The sequence below is a fragment of the Arachis ipaensis genome, chromosome B6, assembly GCF_059453495.1.
Source record: "Arachis ipaensis isolate K30076 ecotype BB chromosome B6, ASM5945349v1, whole genome shotgun sequence".
NCBI lineage: Eukaryota > Viridiplantae > Streptophyta > Magnoliopsida > Fabales > Fabaceae > Arachis > Arachis ipaensis.
In genome coordinates this window covers 19,945,761-19,959,967 of record NC_142441.1, presented here as the reverse complement: position 1 = coordinate 19,959,967, position 14,207 = coordinate 19,945,761, and the positions used below count along the sequence as shown (strand labels likewise).

The 14,207-nt window shown below is 34.9% G+C and overlaps 3 protein-coding genes and 1 long non-coding RNA gene across 4 annotated transcripts; 3 read left to right on the top strand and 1 right to left on the bottom strand.

The window, feature by feature from the left end:
• Positions 1-496: 496 nt before the first annotated feature.
• Positions 497-2,534, top strand: LOC110263915 (uncharacterized). Its single transcript, XR_015885728.1, has 4 exons — positions 497-629; positions 721-770; positions 864-992; positions 2,502-2,534. It is a non-coding gene; the product is annotated as an uncharacterized LOC110263915 (long non-coding RNA).
• Positions 2,535-6,018: 3,484 nt separating this feature from the next.
• On the top strand, positions 6,019-9,196 carry LOC107645684 (uncharacterized). The gene is made up of 3 exons (XM_016349754.3): positions 6,019-6,274; positions 7,506-8,296; positions 8,502-9,196. The coding sequence occupies exons 2-3, from the start codon at positions 7,533-7,535 to the stop codon at positions 8,950-8,952; spliced, it is 1,215 nt and encodes a 404-aa protein (XP_016205240.1). The 5' UTR covers positions 6,019-6,274; positions 7,506-7,532; the 3' UTR covers positions 8,953-9,196.
• Positions 9,197-9,644: 448 nt separating this feature from the next.
• Positions 9,645-11,325, top strand: LOC107645685 (fiber). The gene is made up of 3 exons (XM_016349755.3): positions 9,645-9,834; positions 10,335-10,417; positions 10,908-11,325. Exons 1-3 carry the CDS (start codon positions 9,756-9,758, stop codon positions 10,935-10,937), a joined length of 192 nt encoding a protein of 63 aa, XP_016205241.1. The 5' UTR covers positions 9,645-9,755; the 3' UTR covers positions 10,938-11,325.
• Positions 11,326-11,928: 603 nt separating this feature from the next.
• On the bottom strand, positions 11,929-13,391 carry LOC107647966 (uncharacterized). Its single transcript, XM_016352005.3, has 2 exons — positions 12,377-13,391; positions 11,929-12,293 (listed from the first exon to the last, which is right to left on the bottom strand). Exons 1-2 carry the CDS (start codon positions 12,758-12,760, stop codon positions 12,210-12,212), a joined length of 468 nt encoding a protein of 155 aa, XP_016207491.1. The 5' UTR covers positions 12,761-13,391; the 3' UTR covers positions 11,929-12,209.
• Positions 13,392-14,207: the final 816 nt, after the last annotated feature.

Below are 14,207 nucleotides of genomic sequence, written 5' to 3'. Positions count from 1 at the left end.
TTTTAATTATTTTCTATAATAGGAGTATTGTAGGTTTGTAGCAATTTTTTTATAAAAAAATATTAATTTAGACCGATTTAAGATTTGGTTTACCGATTTTTTATCAAATCAATTTGTTTGATTTAATTTTGACAAAAATAACACAATTTAATCAATTATATATATTAAATTATAATTATTAAAAAATATCTTTAAAAAAGGGACGTTTTAAGTGTAAACCCTGATTAAATTAGTAAATAATTAGTCAATAAATTAGTTTTTAATAAGGAGGATTAGAAATGTGAATATTATATCAAATTAGAATAGAGCTCATCGAAACGAGAATTTTGACACTAATTTCGAAGAAAACGGTCCAAAATTGAACCGAACAGACCAAACCGGTTGAACTGGACCCAAACCGGGCCGTCGGTCCAACCGGACCAACTCATTAAAATGAAGCTGAACCCCTTTCAATCCCTCATTTGGATGCAGCAGCGTGAAACACCTCCAGGGAGGGGAGAAAGCTTCCGTAACTTTACGGTAAATTTCCGATCCCCGTAACTTCTCCGTCCGAGTTCCAATCGTCGCACCGTTTGCGGCCACACGTCTACCGCGTCGAGCTCTCCATTTCTACCGGAACAATTTCACTGGTAACTTGTTTAATTACTCTCAGCCCTCTTTTCCCCCAATTTTCGAATTTTAAGTGGGAATGTTGAATTTCTTTGATTTCTGATGTTTTAGGATCCAATTAGCTTGAGAGAAACGTTCACTCTTGCTTATGTGAAGCTTGGGTAATGTGAGGATACGATAATTCTATTTTATTTTCATTGAATTTGAGCTTTGAGTATTAAATTGGATATATATGTGTTATGAATGTGTATTAGGTTGTGAATAAATAATTGGAGCTTGGAATTGTGAATACTGGAACTTGGAGGAAGCGGATTAGTTGAGTTTTGAGGGGCTGCCTTGGTTTTGAATAAATAGCTTTGGTCGTTACGTGGAAATCGGCCAAGGTATGGTTTAGGTTTCTTGCATTTAATATATAATGTTCTGTGAAAACTTAGGCTAAATGACTATTGGATAAGTTGGAATGCAGGTGTATGTTTAATGTTTAGTAATTTGTCGATGAATATATTTGGTTGAAGTTTATTGGATAATTAGTTTTTAATTTTGGATGGTGAATGTTGTTATGTTAATTTGGAGAGAATTATGGTTGAATGTTATTGTTGATGAACATGGTTAGTTTGGTGCTTGTTGATTAACTAATGATTTGGTGAATTATTGATTTGAGGTTTAATTATTATGGAGGTTGTTGTGATAATGAGGTATTTTGTGTTAAAAACCTAGGATTTGTGAACTATGATTCTTAGTTGGATTTTGGTTGTTGGACTTGAATATTGCATGAGTTTAATTGTTGATTTGAGGTAGATTTATTGTGGTGATTGTTACGATGATGAGGAAGGGTATGTTGAATTGAAAAGAATGCAGGTTTGGACCCGAAAAGGGTGGCAAAGTCCGAGTTTTAGAGGAGATGCTACCGAAATTTTATAAAAATTAGAGATTTTATTTAGATGATTATTTAAAAGAGATTTAGATTTAAAGGTTATATGGTTTGATTTTGAGTCATTAAGAAAATGAGTATGTTTTAAGTTTGAAGTTTGATTTGTAGAAAAGAATGAATTATGTTTTGAATTGGAACTATTGATGGACGGAATGAGAGGTGTGATAATGAAGGATAAGGATTGAATATGTTTAATGTATGATGATGAATGAGATGCAATTGAGAATGATGTGGATGTTGATGAATTATAATTGAATTATTTATATGGCTTATGAATTTGAATAATCTGAGATACGAGATTCCCTGGATTAAGTGCCGTGGCTTGCCACCACGTGTACCGGGTTGAAAACTCGATACTCTGTTGACCCTACGACGTAAGTGTGACCGGGCACTATATAAATTCCCGGGAATGTTACCCCCATTGAGCAATATTGATTATTTGAGAAAAATCTATGCATAGACTCTTGGGGAAGCACGTCGGGGGACAGTCTAAGGACAATTCAGACTTGTCGGGTTGGCTGGATAACCGACAGATGAGCCTCATCAGCCATAGGACAGGCATGCATCATATGCATATTACTTGAATTACTTGCTTGTGCTCTAATTGGGTGTGCCTATCTGTATTTGCCATGCTAAATGTGTATTTGTTACCTGCAGTAGTTGTAACCTTCTTGTGTTTGCCTTTATCTGTCTATTTGTCCGTGAAAATGCATGATGGAGTTGGAGGTATGGAGGAATGACAGTATAGGACTTAGATTTAAGGTTAAGTTAAGTTAGGATTAAATATTTTTAGGAAACCACCTTTTATGGCTTCTGTTTAATACTTTAAGCTCTATAATCTGAGTGTCGGCGTTCTAGGATTGCCTCTGGCATTCCCAGGACCTTATATATTATGTGTGTGGCACCTTTACCATACTGAGAACCTCCGGTTCTCATTCCATACTATGTTGTTGTTTTTCAGATGCAGGTCGGGAGCCATCTCGTTAGGCGTCTGGACTCTTAAAGCGGAGGGGTTACTGGATAGTGTTGTTGTATAGTTTTGTTGTACAGTGATGTATATATATGTACTTAGCTTTCTCTCCACATAACTTGTCCTTTTTGATCCTCTTAGAGGTTTATGGAGAGGCAGGATTGTGTGTATGTACTTTTGGGTTTTGGATATGTATGTATATATGTGTAAATATTCTCCGGCCAGTCTTGACTTCGCAGGCTGAGTTAGGAGCTTGTTATTTTGTATCTTTGGCACTATATTTCTACTTCTGTTATCTTATGTTTGACAGTTACGATTTTTTTAGCATGCAAGTTAACTCGTTCCTTGAGCGTTGCGCTTTTATCTCACGATTTTTATTTCCCCTATTCTTCAAGGCTCCTAGCATATTATAACTCTTCTGCTATTATATGTACTCATTTTATTTTAGAGGTCGTAATACCACATCACCTCTGTTTTACGACTTAAGCGTAAAAACTTTGTGTGGTAGGGTGTTACATTATGGTATCAGAGCAGTTCGTTCCTATAGAGCCTGAAAGACGGACTGATTGTACTTTTGTGCATTCTCTGTATATGTGTGTATGTGCTATTAGGATATCTGACTGATATATATGGCATAAACGTTTGTGAGCATGCATTTGGAACTTAAAGCATTAGACCTGCGATATTGAGACTGATCAACTTAATATCGCTTGTTTGGTGTGTATAGGGACCAGATGTCGACTCGCGGACACGGTAGCAGGCGAGGTAGAGGTAGGACAGGCACCGTTACTCCTGCCCCCATAGGGACTGATCCAGTAGACTTTATGGCTGCCCTGGGAAAATGGCTGCAGCTATGATAGGATAATATCCGCATATCCGCGGTAATTATCCGCATTCGATCCGAATTTTGTGGATATTATCCGATCCGCACTATGATAGGATCGGATTGCGAATTTGGCAGTGATATCCGCGGATCCGATCCGCAAATCCGCATATCCGCACATTTCATATAAATATTATAGTTTAAGAAAGTAAACTCTAATGTGATATGAATTTTAGTGTGTTATTTTATGAATTTTATGATATCTTGTTTTTAATTTTTTATGTTATACTTCAACTTAGAATAATTAAACTTAAATCTTGTGTTATTATTTTGTTTTTGTTATTCAAGAGAATTTTTATCGATAATATTTTAGAAGTAAATAGGCTTAAATAGGTGAAAAATGAATTTTCTAGATATTTTTTTTGTAAAAATAGCCAAACAAAATCTTAAAATTATTTTTTTGAATTATGCGGATATACCCGATATCCGATCGGATCGGATCCAGCCTGGAAAAATGCGGATATCGTATCCAATCCGATCCGATGAGTGCAGTGCGGATTGGATAGAATTTTAGGCTATATCCGATCCGATCCGATCCGATCCGATCCGTGTGCAACCCTAATTTAATCAATTATATATATTAAATTTTAATTATTAAAAAAAGACGTTTTAGACGTCTTTATCATAGTAGCTCCTATTACAGTATTGTGAAAATTATTCAATACGCTGTGTTGGCTAGGATGTTACCTAGGGGTGGCAAAACGGGCCAAACATGTCGGGCTGACCGCGCCGAACCCGCTAAAAAGGCGGGTCGGGCTAGGATTTGGAACCCGCCAAATTAAAAAAATCCGCCAAACCCACACCGTCAAATTTGTGGGTTGGGGCGGGGCGGGGCGGGACGGCCTGCCGGGCCAAAGACTTTTATTTTTTTTATTAAATAAAAGAGTGATTACTACTACAAAATTAATAATTATATACTTTTCAAACATTTTTTTATTTTTTATTTTTATTCTTCTTATTAACTTTATTTATTTTAGAGTAAAGTATCGTTTTTATCCCCAACGTTTGGGGTAAGTCCCAAAGTTGTCCCTAACGTTTCAATCGTCCTATTTAAGTCCCTAACGTTTTAAAATTGACTCAATGTTGTCCTGCCGTTAGGGATCCATTAACAGAATTGATGGCGGGACAAAATTGAGACAATTTTAAAAGGTTAAGGACTTAAATAGGACGAAAACGTTAGGGACAAAAACGATACATAAAAATAAATTTTAATTTAATTTTACCTTTCAATAATATTAATTTTTTACTGTACATAGTATTCAATTATTTTTTAATTACATATAAATAAATTACAATTAATTACATTACTTTTATTTTAAATAAATTTATTTTTTTATAATTTTAAAGAATTTTGATACATTAGAGATAAAAGGTATAATTTATATTTTATTGTATATATATATATATATTTTTTTTCTGCAAGTTTATATACTTGTCATTTTACAAATATTTCATGATAACTAAAAATCTTTAAGAGTAAAATTATAAAAAAAAATAATTTATTTAAAATGAAAGTAATATGATCAAGTGTAATTTACTCAGATGTGATTAAAAAATAATTGAATACTATGTATAGTAAAAAATGATATTATTGAAGGATAAAATTAAAATTTATTTCTATGTATCATTTTTATCCCCAACGTTTTTGTCTTATTTAAGTCCATAACGTTTCAAAATCGTCTCAATTTTGTCCCGCCGTCAATTCTGTTAACGGATCCCTAACGGCAGGACAACATTGAGTCAGTTTTGAAACGTTAGGGACTTAAATAGGATGATTGAAACGTTAGGGACAACTTTGGGACTTACCCCAAACGTTGGGGACAAAAACGATACTTTAGTTTTTATTTTATTTTACAATTTCGTATATATGCTCAAATTATGTGACTTATTTTTTAAAATAAAGATGATTCTATTGACAAATATTATTTTGAACAATTTTATTGATGTTAAAAATAAAAAAAAGATAGTAAAAAATTATATTATAATTTGATTATTTTTTATTTGTATTTAAATTTTTAATTATTATTTTTGGTTAATTTTAATACATTTTATTTTTCAAAAAACAAAAACAAAAGAATCAAGCGGGCTAGCTCACTGGCCCGTCAATCCGCCATAAAATGAGGCGGACTAACATTTTAAACCCACTTTAGTTAGTTGGGCGGACCAGCCCGCCCCATTTATGGTACGGGCTTAAACAGGACGGAGCGAATTGAAACGAGCCTGCCGTTTTACCACCCCTATTGTTACCACGTGTTCAACACGCTCCTCGTGTATTGACCAGAATATTACCACGTATTCAATACACCTTCACACATTAGAACACGTCCCTCACATGTTGACTTTCTAATTTCTCCCTACAAAATCCACCCACATACTTATCATCAAATAATTCCATTTTTAACCGGAAAAAAAAAAAACCAATATTTTTTCCACAAAAAAAAATCGGCTATTTCCAACATGGATAGAGTTCTTATCTTTGGAGAGCGAGCAGGACAAGAAATCCACCGTCCATCTTCATTCTAATGCCACGTGTCAACACCAGGGATCCTCATCATACCCTGATAGTTCTTTTTTTTTCTTGTCATGGACCCCACTTAAGGCAAAGTGTGTACCAAGTACCAACCATTTGATACAGACCAGTAGAGTGTGTGCGTACGTGTTAAGAGATAATGGCGGAAACGGCGTCGTACTGGGTCATAACACTTGGGTTGTCGTGTCCCTAGCAACAAGCGGAAAAAGCTGCGCTCCCACACTGAAATCACAAAACCGACAGCGTATGATGATGCCCAAAACGAATAACCAACAAGTTTCTCTTTTGATTGCTCTCTCAGATGCTCTTATTTTCTCTCCATTCGCGCTGATCATGCAGATTTCTCTTTTGGTTAGTTTGCTCAATCATTCTTTGTTTTTCTTCCCCAACAATTACTATGTTGGAGTTTTAGTTTGTTAGGGAGATTGTAATGTTCTGGTTGATTAGGAATTCGCTCATCTTTTCTGTGATAGTGTCTATATTTGTTTCGAATTTCATGTGGGTGTCGATGATTTTTATGATTGTTTTGAATATGGGGTTTGCTTGACTACTTTGATTTGGTTTTGTTAAAGTCTTTAGCTTGAATCTTTCAGAGGTTTCGGTTTCTATTATCTGTTTATTCCTTACCCCTTGAATATGGGTGATTCAATTAATAGCAATTAATGCTATTGTTGACTGTCTTTACCTGAATGAAGAAGGGCCGCTAATCATTATTATACTGCATGATTAATGATGAAAAATAATGATATACCCTCTTAAAATTTTCCTAATCATCTTCCTAAATGAAGTAAAAAGTAGATAGAATCAATGTATTCGCGTCTTAAAATATGATCAATTCTACTTTCAAGGTCAATTGAAGATTTCTGAGGAGAATAAGTTATTTCCCTTATTATGTTTCTAAATAGTGTTGAAAGGGCTAAAAGCTATTTCCCTTATTATAATAGACATTAATGTAAAAAATTAAATTTGGATATTAATTAATGTATGAGGTTATATTAAACTTTTTTAATTTTGAAGAAGGTGAGTAAGAAGGCTTGTGGTGAGAAACCGAGAAGTAAGAAAGCAGAGGCAGAACAGGGAAAAGAGAAAAAGATGAGAAGGAATTTGATTTAACTGAAAAAAGGTGTTATTGAAAGAAATTTTTTTTTTCTGCATAATCATACACTGAACCTTACTATTTTATGGCCAAGGATAACTAACTCCTAGCTAACTCTGGACCTTGCTATTTTATAGCGAAGAATAACTAACTCTAGCTAACATATCTCACAAAAAGTACTTATATCTTTTAAAAGCTGTAAGCACAACCATTTCTTCAAAAAACTTTACGGAACCAAGCTTTAGTGACTCAAAAGTTTTAAGCATGTTGCTGAAACACCATGGTGTTTGTTTGGACTTTGAATTATAATCTAGTGACTTTTGTTGTCATTCCTTTACCCTTGAGAAGTACATTGGTAGTCAACTAGTTCAGATAATACAATCTCATTTTTTATTTCATGGTTTTTACTTTTTCGTGCATTAACGCATAATTTCTTTCAAAATGGATTCAGTTGTTCCCAACCATTAACGTTCTTGTTTTGCACAGAAATTTTGAAACAAGAGTAGGTAAGTGATGGCAGCAGCCGAAGCAAGAGCTCTGTGGCAGAGAACTGCTAATCGTTGCTTTGTCCAAGAAGACGCGAAACGAGCTCCTAAGTTGGCTTGTCAATCTTCATGTGCAACATCAAAATTGGTGGATGCTGGACCAGCCAATATAGTAGATGAATCCAATCATGTTGTTAATGTCACCCATTTTGACAGGAAATCATCATTTTCTGATCCATCAGCTGACTCTAGGTGGTGGTTACGTTTGCAACCTAATTATGGGTATCAGAAGGATGAGGTTGAAGCAATGAAAGCTAGTGATGAAAGTAAAACATTCAGCAAAAATTATGAGGCATCTCCTGAATTAATGGATGTGGTGGCAAAACATGAGGCATTGCAGATTGATTCTGTTGGCTGCTCGGTGTCCAAGCAAACAAATGATTTTTCCTTGGAATCAGATTACTCATGGATTGATGATGATAAAGCTGAGCCTTGGTGGCGGACGACAGATACAAATGAGTTAGCTTCCTTTGTCTCACAGAAATCCCGTAGCCATATTGAGAATTGTGACCTTCCTCCCCCTCAGAAGAAGCATTTTAGAGGACATGCATATGCTAATATCAGCAATCACAAAATAAGGACAGCATCTCATGAATGGGAGGCTAAATTCAAAGGTGTTTCCAATTTGACATATCATGAACAAGGAAATATAGGTTCTGGGTTGATGCATAAAAAGCAGGGATCTTCAGCCAATGAAGGGCTTTCATATTTAGTTTCCCACAAATCTTTGAGGTACTTTTTTTATTGATGTCATTATTGCATTAGCAATTTGAGGAATATATTCTAGTATTTATTTATTCATTTGTTTTTTGTTGGCCAAATAACTAAAAGTATAGAATTCATGTGGATTTTGTTCTTTCGATTTAGGGTGCAGAATTTGGTTTCCAATTGAATTAGTTCATACTTATAGTTGTTTGGACCTGTAAATTTGCTTCAGTTATACGACCAAAGACGAGGATGTCACGACAAGGCAACGAATATTTGAGGGAGACCCCAGTAAAGCTCAACTAATGGAAGCATTATGTCATTCTCAAACTCGTGCAAGGGAAGCAGAGGAAGCAGCAAAGAAAGCTTACGCAGAGAAGGAACACATTGTTGCGCTCATTTTCAAACAGGCTTCACAACTCTTTGCATATAAGCAATGGTTCCAACTGCTGCAGCTTGAAGCACTTTACAGTCAAATTAAGAACACAGATCAGTCAATCTCTACTCTCTTTCCAGTGTCTCTTCCACGGAAACCACGGAAGAGGAAGCAGGGAGACGAAATTCAATCGAAGCCAAAATGCGATGTTACAACATATGCCGTTGCGATTGCTTTAGGATTGAGTCTTGTTGGAGCTGGATTACTCTTGGGTTGGACTGTGGGGTGCATGTTGCCTCGATTATAGTATAGTTGGCTGCATGATTTGTAGCATAGTCCTGTTTGATTCATGCTATTCTATATAAACAAAGTGAAATTGTTGAGTGGGAAAGAAGCCTCAGTTAATTTGTCAAATTTGTATGTATTTTTGTAGATATGTTAGTGCCCGTGAATGTAAATGTGATGTACATAAAATCCGATTTCCGAATATGCTACTTGTGAGATGAATGTGCTGCATCTGTAATGTATGTATCTAATTGATGAATTTGTAAGTTCTGTATGTTCATTTACAAAAGTGAAGTCAGTCATGCCCAACCTTCACAATTTCGTATTAACAGATAATTACACCTCCCTCGTGGTTTTAAGTGTTATTTATATAGTTATCTCCAAAAATTAATTTTGCTACTAAAAAAAAGGTAAAATAACAAGGACTACAATATGTTTTTTGGTATTTAAGGAGTACAGTAATTTTGTTTTTGGGGGTATATTTCAAAGAATACAGTTTGTTGGACAATTCATACTTTTAGACATTATAATATTATAATATTTTGTTAAGCTTTCACATTTTTTCTGGTTTTTTTTTTTTTTTTTTTGTCGTGGGCTGGAACGTTGTTAATTGGCCACAGGGCTCAGAAATTAATTGGCCACATGCCTCTGTTTTGTTTATTCGACCCGGTCCCGTCCAAATAATATGTATTAAATATTCAATAAAGAGAAAGAAAAAAAAAAAAGTAAAAAACGAGAGAAGAGGAACCGAGAAGATCCAAGCTGAGCTTGTGACTAGAGGAAGTTGGGAGAGAGAAGAAATCGAAATCTAAATAGTAATTGAAAATGGGAGTGATGGAGAAACTGAAGATGTTCGTTGTTCAAGAGCCCGTTGTTGCTGCTTCCTGCCTCATCGCTGGCTTCGGTATCTCTTTCACTCACTAAACCCTAATTTCCTTCCCATATTTTCGTTTCAGAAAAGCTCTGTTACTGCCTATAATCTTCACAATTCAGTGTTGCTTGGCATTTCATATCTGCGATCGATTGTCACTGGGACTTTGATGCAGTCGGACTGATCTAATTAGGGCTTATTCCAATGTCTTAATTTTTTTTAATTGCGGAAAAAGATGTCCCTCGAAAATCTTGGCCGTTGAATTGGATTGAATCAAAACATGGAAAATTCTTGTTACTACCGTATATAACATTGTACGGACATGAGAACGCGAAATGTAACTAGAAAATCTGCTAATTTAATTAATTTTCTTTGTATTAATATTCAATGCAATGAGTTTCATATGGGGGAAATATGTTCGCTATAATCATTGTATGTTGTTTCACCAATCTAGTCATAACTTATTTAGCATTGGATATAGAGATTTCCTATTGACAGGTTGTTCACTTATTATGTTGTGAAATCCTTGACAGGCCTTTTCCTTCCTGCTGTTGTGAGGCCCATGCTAGATTCATATCAGGAATCCAAGCAACCTCCTCCACCTGCTTTAAGCGATGTGAGTGTTCTTTCTGGGACTAACTTTCTGATACTGTTTTCTAAATGTGTGATATAATCCCATAACCTTAGCATCGAATTTTCTGTTTGATGTTGCATTTTCAATTCTAGAATGCTATTTTCCATTTTCCCATTATTTGGAGAGGGAGTACTTCTTGGTGCTATCTGTGAATAATTTCTAGGGAAAATTACACTAACTTTGGTCGAATTTGGATGATATTTACACACATTTCTCTGGATTTACAGAAATAGATACTATGGTTCCGTAAGATTTAGGTGATATTTGGAAGTGTGGCTATAAATATGACACTGAGTACCTCTGGGTGTTTGTATAGGCATGACGAAACAAGAGGGTAATGGGTATCATTATATTAAATATATCCTTATTTCTAATTAGAGCCTTCTAACAAAAAAGGTTACCGAATGCTTTTTCACTTGCACCCCCGCACGTATATGATCTTCTGATATTGACATATGTTGCATCATTGCAGGTAGTTGCTGGTATGACGGGTAAAAAGTAATGTAATTCACACTCGAGCAAATTATTGGAGTTCCCTGCTTGAATTTATTTTCGTTCATACTTTGAAATGAATAAGAGTACTGACTCTGGGATTTTGGTTCCATTTATGACTGTCATCTGTTGGTTTTTCTCATCTCATGTTAATTAGGCCAAATGTTGGGTTAATCAGTTTTTCTTCCTATTTAATTTTGCCTCCCTTTACAAGTGCGGATTCTGAAAATGTTTCTACGGGTCAAATGTAAAGGTTTTTTTTTTTTTTAGGCTATGCAAGCTTGAACATCTGAATGTAGTTTTATTATCGAGTTGGCACTTTTAAAGAGGAAAAAGTGACACTTTATTAGCAATAATACTACTATAAATGTAGTATATATTAAGGGTGTATTACGTCACATTTGAGTTCATTACTGATTACTTCATTTCAGTATAGGGTTTTCTTTTTCCCCCAATTCACATGTTTAACCTATCGGCGTATTTGGATCATCATAAGAACAATATTTTGCTGCAATCAATAAATGGGCATGACTCAATCTGGCCCAGGCTATATTTGCTTGGTTATGGTATGATTCATATGAACCTTTAGAAGAAAATCAACTTAAGATAAAGCTAAGCGCATTTTAGTATTAAAAAAAAGGGTTTAGTTAGGAAAATTATTTGAGGATTAGTAAATTTATTGTTTTTTGATCAGCATTTTAACTCATTGTTCTAATTCCTTGTCTAGTAATTTATAATATATTTTTAGTCAATATTTTTAAGATTAATTATTGGTAAAAAATAATAAATTTTGATATTTTTTAACATCTTTTAGTTAATATGTGTCTTGAGTCATATTTTAATATTAATATTAGTAAAATTTATTTTTTTTAGTTAATAAATACATAATAAATATATTAAAAATTTAAATTTTATATATAATTTATTATATTTTAATTGATAACCTCAACATTAGCTAAACTCTTAAAAAAATGTAATTAGATATTTATTGTATTACATAATTTCTAGTATTAACTTAAATAATAGATTAATCATATAAATTAGCATTATTGAGTATTGAGTACATATCGATAACATTGCCAGATTACAGTAAGATAGTTACCCTTCTATTCTAATCTAGGTAGAAAATCATGTACAATTGATCAGATGAGGCAAAGGAGACAGGTTCCGCAGTATGAGTGGTGTGGACACCCAAAAGAAACAGCCTGAGTGCAATTACTGTCGTCCTCTTCCAATAAAGCAAATGTGGTACGGTTGCTGGGATAGCTTCAAAGATGCATGATTAGAGGGTATGGGTGCTCCCAGCATCCTTGAGTTTCTTGTTTTTCCATGGAACCACCTGCTTCAAACCCTCATAGATTGTTGTCTGCAACAATAAGCAACAAGTGAAAGCATAAGATTTAATTTGGAATCCATGAAAGCTACATGAGTTGTAAGTAATAATGTTACCCAGACACGAGGCTTATAGCCATAAGGGTGGGAAGTGGCGGAGAAGCTGGCAGCACGCTTCAAGTTACTGTCCCTGATGAAGGGCTTCTTCTTCAAAGAACCAAACCACCGCCCTCTGTTCCTGTTCCTCTTGAGATTGATCGCATTGGGAGAAGGTATGATGAGCCTTGCCGGAGGGGTAGGGAGGTGGAGGCACTTTGGGAGAAAGTCTTTGGGATCAGAGAAGGGGATAAGTGCCGTGCAAGGAATAGGCTTTCCGGGCACTTGCTCCCACCGAAATGGGACCGAAGCTGACGTCTCCAGCGGAGGAGTGAGGCTGCCTGACCTCTCTTTCTCCGGAGACTTCTTGAGACTCAGAAGGGGAAGCCTTCCTGTGCTTTTCATTTCCTCCTTCACTTCTCACTTCTCACTACCCATCACTCACATTCTCCCTCTTGTTTTTATATACTACTTTTCTTTTAACTAAAATATGTCCCTTTCATCACTTGGTCCAAATAATATTCCGCTAAGCTAAAATAGAAACACAAGAATTAAAATTAGAGTCGCCCTTTTCCTCGTATCTTGTACATGATTCTAGCAATAGCAAGCGTTTATCACGAGCAAGTTAAACTACATTACTTTTCATCGTTTTCACCAGTAACAAAACTATGCCAGCCAATAATTAAATCACGGGATTAACCAAGTTGAGTTGATCTAGTGGTTAGTTCATTAGTCCGCTTAAGTAAATATCGAAATTCGAATTTCGTTTTGTGCATGCAGCAACCCATTGGCTAACGACAAATTCTTAAATGAAACTTAGTATCACACAGATTAGTCCTTAACCTATTGGGTTGGGGGATACCATAAAAGAAAAAAAACCAAAAAAATAATTAAATCAAGGGGGCAAAATTACTGCTAACGGTGAATGTATTGCTATTGAAAAGATTAAAAAATGTGCAAAAGTGGAAAGCTTAAAGAGAAGTCGGTATATAAATAGGAATTAATAGGGGCAGCGTAACTCATAACAGTTTGGAATATCTAAACTCGATTGCAAAAGTCAAAAAAGTAGGGGAAACAAATGGGAGAAAGCATTTCAATCACTTTCCAAGTTTTGGTCATAATAACACAATGGAATGGAACTGAGGTGGAAGATGCAACCAAGCACGTTCATTTGCCGGTGAATCAAGAAGTCAAGATACATAGCGAAAATATACATAGAATATTGACTACACTTATTATAAAAAAAAAAAAAAAAAAAGAATCCACATTGATTTTTTTTTTCTGTATCTATGTACTGTTGAAATATGTATGGAAGTAAGCACATTATTTGCTCTCCTTTTAATTTCTTCCAATCTCAACAGAACCTTTTTTCCGCCAAATTTCATTGGCTAGTTGTTATGTTAAGTGCTGAATAATTGTTGGTAAATTCAGTTCAATATTCATAAGTGAGATGATGAGTATTTAGGGTTAACATTCTGTGGGCATGATTGTCTCACTTGGGATTATGAATTTGTTCTGTGAAAGTGTAATATTATTATTATTCAATCGCTAATGCAAGTGTCGGTGCTGTCGTGGCGCACACATGTGTGCCTCTAGATCATGATAATGCCTTAAACTTAAAACTCTAAATCAAAACTTTTTGCTTTTGTCTTGTTACCGGCAGGAATGTAGAGCATTTTTTGTTTTTATTCATAAAAGTAGAACGCCAAAGCAAAAAAAGGGGAGGAAGGACTTGCTACAGTAATATAAATCAATCATCATAGCAATGAACGTATATTCAGTAAAGTAAAAAGGGGGAAAAATAGTAAGAAAAGAGAATTACCATTTCACTGTCCCTCTTCATTATGGCTCA